General features: G+C 51.4%; 1 protein-coding gene across 9 annotated transcripts in view; it reads left to right on the top strand.

The window, feature by feature from the left end:
- Positions 1 to 2,697: 2,697 nt before the first annotated feature.
- The window catches only part of MLPH (melanophilin), a 46,014-nt gene continuing 42,494 nt past the window's right edge, over positions 2,698 to 6,217 (top strand). For all 9 annotated transcript variants that reach the window (XM_014951719.1, XM_014951726.1, XM_014951723.1 and 6 more), the window contains exon 1: positions 2,698 to 3,195. In XM_014951719.1, the coding sequence (XP_014807205.1) occupies positions 3,086 to 3,195 (110 nt within the window). In that variant the 5' untranslated portion in view covers positions 2,698 to 3,085. The remainder of the gene's footprint in view (positions 3,196 to 6,217) is intronic.

Raw genomic sequence — 6,217 nt, 5'->3', positions numbered from 1 at the left:
TAACGATCCCTCACGGACCACGTACAGAAATAGCAGCAGCACTGTACGTCCCTCCTCTGTCCTGTTTGTTCCCTTCCGGCACGATGGGGATGATAAGAGGTCTTTGTAAAACTGCCAAGAAGCTGAAGGGAGAAGGAATGCCACCCCAGCCCTAAGACATCTCATGACTTGGAGATGATTGCAGGGAGGGGGTGGGAGAGGCAGAGGCATCCGTGAAAATCGCCTCTTCCAACAGCAAAGGCTGGTGGGCACCAACGTGTTTACAGCTGCCTTGTTTGTTCGAGCTGCCCTGCTTTTGCTAGGCTCCTGTGAATAAGGTCTTGTGTCCTCTCTGTGGCTTGGAGATGGGCTGGAGCTGCTGGTGGATGCTCCTGGTCTGACTCTGCTTGGCTTTTTGAAACTCCTCTGAAGACGCTACTGAATAGTGTCTTCATCCCTCGTTTTTGTTGAACTCTGCTTATGGGTTTACTTCCAGTTATCAGAAGAAACACTGCAAAATGGACAGCTGGAGAAGATCCAGGCCACTTCTTCTGTGTATCAGTTCACAGTTGTCTTATAAAAGATTACCAAGAACTGCAAAGATAACAGCTCATGTGAATATTATTTTTAAAAGAGTGGCCTTGCATCTAGAAGGGCATGTTTCTCATAAAAAAGATACCCAGAAATCCTGTTCTTTTTTCATCTGGCAAGGCTGAAAATCAGAAGTCAAGCCCGAGTCCCATGCATACCTGGTTTCCCAGGAGAGGTTTAGCTTGTGACACATTCTCTCTCCTATTTTGCCATCCAGGTGCCCGGACCCCCAACTCAACTGGACTTGAGGTCCAGTTGACCCTCCAGCTAATAGGAAACACACACAACTGGCTGTGATCTTTGCATTCCTGCTCCTAACCTCCACCCCACGCACACGTGGTCACCACAGCCGCTGGTGAACTTCATACAACATCATCTGGCCCCCTGACATGTGATAGTGTCTGGGTGAGTGGCTCTGGGTTTGTTTGTTGGTTTGTTGTTTTTTTTTTCCTTTTGCATGAGCTCATAAGATTCGGGAGCCTTTATTCACGGTTGGATGATGGGGGGAAAGAGCTGTGAGCAGGCAGTTTTAATTGTCCTTCTCAAAGCAGAGGGCTGCTGGAAGCTGGTGGTTGCTGGGTCTGAAGGGCTACAAAATTCAACAAACTGCTTTGAAAGAGGGGAAAAAAACAAAAGTCTTTCTTTGCTGGTATGTGCACCACCGATCTAGGGGAGGAGAGTTTCCCTAAAGAGACTCGGTTCCCAGGCCAACATAATACTTGAAATTTATTCTGTGGACCTGAACATGGAATGTTTCCCACGCGGAGGTTTTCTGGCTAAACAAGCACTTTTTGGGGGGGCATTGGCACTCCTGAGCGTTTGTACTTTTCTCATTTTCATTGCACAGCAGGCCAAATCTTCCTGATTTTAGACAACCTCCCTCTCCTCTTTGGAAAAGAAAATATTCCTATCTGGGTGGCACAAACCCCAGTATTGGAGCTCCTGGCATGATTCTACTGGCAGGCCCCAGGACGGGGTCTCGTTGTGATGTTAATTAGTATCTATTGACCCCGTTTGGATTCAGTGGGGTGCACACGGGTGCTCAAACACGCTTACGTAAGGAGCAGTTCAACTGATGTCTGGCTCCTGCCAATAAACTAATTGCTTTAGCCAGGACCTCATCTCTGCTGGAAGAGGAGCTAGAAATCCATTCCTGGCTTCCAGCAAAGGTCGTGCATTCCTCATCTCCGAGCTCAACGTTGCACCCGTGATGGTCACCCCTTTCTTGCACAAGTTTCGTCCAAGTCGGGGTTGGAAATCCTTTTTCTGGCTCTGCTCGTAGAGTTTAATCTAATCTTTGTTTCAAGTGGGTTACCGGGGTGGATAATTCCCCCCGCCCGGGGGCAAGTGCAGTGGTCTGGGCATCCCTGGGGAATTCTTAGGATCCCACCAGGCAGAATACTTTTCCTCTTTTGCCTTGCCATCTTACTCCCTGTTTAGATACCTGTCAGGGGTGTAAAAAAAAAAAAAAAAAAAAAAAGTGTGGTTAGTATCAATATTTGCCCTGATGAAGAAGATAAACAAGTCTCTTTTCATATCCAAGGTCTGGGAAATTCCTGTTTAGGCACACAGAGGGTGTTTTGCTGAGCGAGAGAGCAGTTTTGGCAGTTGGATTATCGCAATATATATCCCTTTGGGTATGTGATGTGTTCAGGATTTTTCTCAAAATGCTGCCAAACTATCTTTTCTTGCTAACTGTAAAGGAGGGGAGGATAATTAAGCTAAGGGCAGCCCCCTAAGTCACTGTGACAGTGGTTAGCAAAAGCCAGGGGCCAGTCCCCGGCGTGGAGGGGACTCCTGAGGGACACCCAGATGCTCTTGGTTGTTCCTTACAAAGCTGTTGGTGGGGAGGGAGGAAGAAGAAGGGGAAATAGTTTGATAAGATCAGGCACAGAAGAAGGGGGGGACGAGGGGGGGGAAGCGAGCAGCAGGGGAACAGAGGTTGGTGGTGAGGGGAAAAAAGGACCCAGCGTGATGGAGCTGGGACCCTCTGGGGTGTGCAGGCAGAGCTGCTCCTCCCGGGGATGCTCAGACCCCTCCCAAACCCCGTGGCCTCCTGACGGGGAGGCGTTTTGAAAGGTTTCCTTTGATTCGTACCAACCCCTTGCATAAAGCCAGCAGCTCCGCCGAAGAGTAAACATCTCCTTTAACCCCCCCGAGCTGCAGGACGAGGTCTTGGAGCTGCAGGAGGAGATCTGGGAGCTGCCTACAGCTCTGGGGCAGGACCCCCAGAGGGGGGAAAGGCTGAGGTTGCCCAACGGGGACTCCCCGTAGCCGATAGGCACCGTGCCAGTCCTGCTCCACCATCCGGCTCCGCGGGCGAGCTCGCCCAGCAGAACGGCTGCGACGCTGCCAGGAGCTGGCTGGTCCCACCACAGCTCTGCCCCTGCCCGTTTTTTTATATGGGCAAGCCACAGAAGGTGGAGAGCTGAGCCTCTTCCCCTTCCACCAGCATCCCAGGGTGCGGGGAGAACAGTGAGTTAACGAGGACCTGGGTTCAACTCGCTGGGGCGAGATGGGGAGGAAGCTGGACCTCTCCAAGCTAACCGACGAGGAGGCCAAGCACGTTTGGGAGGTCGTTCAACGGGACTTCGACCTGCGGAAGAAAGAGGAGGAACGGCTGGAGTGAGTATCTGCTCCCCTCGGTGCGCGAGGTTGGGTGTAAGGAAACCCTTCCATCCCTGCAGGTCCCTGCTCCGTGTGGGTTGGAGGAACGAAGCAGAGCGTTGAGGGTTGGAGGCGGGGAGGAACGGCCAGGAACCTGGCCGTGAAAAGCAAACAAGGTGGTTGATAGATCACGCTATGGGCGGCCAGGTGACACGTTGGGGCTGGGAAGGTGCAAACTGGCACCCTGGCGTCGGTGGTGATGCAGATGGGTGTCACCACGGTGGTTTGTGGAGGCAAACATCTGGCCCCTGGTTCAGGAAATGCCTTTGTGGGGCTTCAGGCTGGCATGGCTCCCGTGGAGAGACCTCACTTAGGAGCAAAGGATGGGATTTGGCTCCCTCGCTTTTGTCTCGCGTGGTGGCTTCTGTGCACTGAGGACAGGAAGGGTGCTCGGTGATTTGGTGGGTCCTGGAAATCCACAGACTCCTGAAGGATCCTGGAAAAATAACCGAGGGGAGTAGTAAACCTAGGGTAGTAGCCTTAAATATGTTATACAGGGGGCCATGCCACCCTGGGAAAGTTTTAGGGGGCCACAGATTGGGAAGAGATTGAAAATCACTGGAGCAGCAAATGGATGTAACTTCCAAGTTCTTATTAACGAGGCATTTGACAAAAGTGCTGTTGAAAATCTGTTCAGTGGGATTAGGCTGAATTTTGAGCATGAGAAATCATGGGGTTTTAGGCCTTGGTCGTTAACTACGTCAGACGTTGAACTTAATAATTTCTTAACTTTATTTCAAGAAGCTGCAGTGCCCCTGTTTAGGGTCTGGCCAAGTTATTATTATCCCAAGGGAATGGCCCATGCCCCCAGGCCAGGGATGGACGGTGCTGTGATCCCACTGAGCCCTCATACCCTTCTCCCTCTGAACTGTGTGAGCCAGGGCTGGTGCCCATTGGCAGGGTGATACCTGGGGACCAGGAGCTCATTGATTCCTCTATCAGATCCAAAGGGAAGGTGAGGGGTGAGAGTTGTCCTGCTTCATTTGGAATATCTATATCTGGGTTGTCGAGGCATCCCCCCAAAGCCTGCCATCATGGGCATCTGTTCAAGGCTTCGTGGGACCCTCTCCATTTACACCATTAATCATGAGAAGCTCTCAGTCGTGTATTTTTGAACCTTGGGTTGTCGAGGCATCCCCCCAAAGCCTGCTGTGATGGGCATCCGTGCAAGGCTGCGTGGGACCCTCTCCATTTACACCATTAGTCATGAGAAGCTCTCAGTCATGTATTTTTGAACCTCCTGATTATTTTTTTGCTTAAGAAAACCAGCCTGTGTGGTTTTCTGGGACTCCTCTTCTGGGAGGCAGAGATAATTCATTATCATCAACTACTGCCTTCCTCTTCTGGTAGCTCTGAAGTGCAGGATGGAGATCAGAAGGGCGTTTAAAAAAAATTATCACCCTGGAAAGGGCAAACAGTCTCCCTTGTGATGGAGCTGAGCTCTTGCCTGGAGGAAGGAGGTGGGGACCATCCCATCGCCGTGCCCTGCAGCAAAGCAGTGGGTGAGGTGAATTCCTTATCTACTTGGCCTTGGCGCCAGACTGGCTTGTCTGGGTCCACGGGAGACCCTGCAGCCCTTCACCCTGTGCTCTGACCACCCTCATTTGCTTTTTTCTATTCATTGGCTTTTCTATTCACTGGGCTTGTCTCAACCTGCAAGCCTCGAAGACATGTTCCCCCCTCCTTGGTCTTTTTCTTCTCTTTCTACTGCTTCTCTGCACTTTTCTTTTTGGCAGAAGCTGTTCCCCAACAATGGACAAAGGCTTCAGCTGGCCAGAAGCTGCACAGCCATGCGAGGGTAATGCTTTGCCCGAGGCATTAAATAATGGCCACTTTATGGGGGCTCTCCCTGCTTCCTTCCATAAATACCCATGCCAGCAGCCCTGTGTTTGGGGGATGGCTCCCTGCGTCTCTCCTGGAGCTCAGCTGGACCAAACCCACCACCGTTTGGCATCCCACCACCCTTGATTTATTCTGCCCCGTGAGCAGAGCAGGGAAAGGGCTGGGGCTTGTGCTCCGGCTGGCAGGAGGAGACAAGAGGCATGTGGTTCCTGCGGGTTTTAAACTGGTTTGGCTGAGACTTGTCCTTCCTTCAGCAGGTCTCGCGGGCCAGGGAAGGGAGGTGAAGGAATCCAGCTGCTCTCTGGGGAACCAGAAAAAGCAGTCCAGTGAAAGAACAGATCCTGCTGGAAACAGCCTTAGCACAGGAGGGGAAAGGGAGAACCGAGCCCAACCCGAGGGTTTTCTCTTTGGAGGTTTGGTTTTTTTGTAGCCACGTACAAATTTGCCACTGAACGTTTGCACTAGGGCGTTAGAAACACTGCTAGGGTGGTGGAATAGCTGAATATAAAACCTAGCTGCCCAGGTTTATACCAATATTTATACTGATTTTAACATGTCTCAGAGCCTTGGTTAATCCAAGTTGGTGTCACCCCAGTGTAAGAGCAAATACAGCCTGGTGTGCTGGCAGCAAGCTGGTAAGAAAAGTCTCCCACTGGAAAAAAAAAAAGCAAAACAAAACCAAGAGCTGATCCCTAATGTGTACAGTGATTTCGTTAAACAGAGATTAGCTAGATTTACATTCATGTCCTTCCCACCACCAGCCACACCACTGCTCCCATGGGCGTCCTGGCACCGCGCTGCCACGCCAGCCAGGCTCCTCCTGCAGTCACCCCGGCGTCAGCCCGTCTCCCTGGTGGCTGGGGGGCACCAGGAGCATCACCAGAAGCCTTGTGATCCACTCTGTGCTCCTGAAGCAGCCTCCAAACATGATTGCTTGAGATTTATTTTTTTTTTTGGCCCAGGTTGACTTCTGCTGTGGAAAACGTAGCTTCCTAACACCACCTAGAGAGAAAACAACCTTCTAGGTCCTTCCCTACTAGTCAAATATTGCCACTCAGCCATAGCCCCAAAGGCAAACATACCTGAGGTGGTGTGTCAGTGGTGCCCAGGGACAGGACAAGAGGAAATGGGCACAAAC

Source organism: Calidris pugnax, unplaced genomic scaffold (assembly GCF_001431845.1).
Source record: "Calidris pugnax isolate Ruff unplaced genomic scaffold, ASM143184v1 scaffold184, whole genome shotgun sequence".
NCBI classification, from domain to species: domain Eukaryota; kingdom Metazoa; phylum Chordata; class Aves; order Charadriiformes; family Scolopacidae; genus Calidris; species Calidris pugnax.
This window is presented reverse-complemented; position numbering and strand designations above follow the sequence as displayed.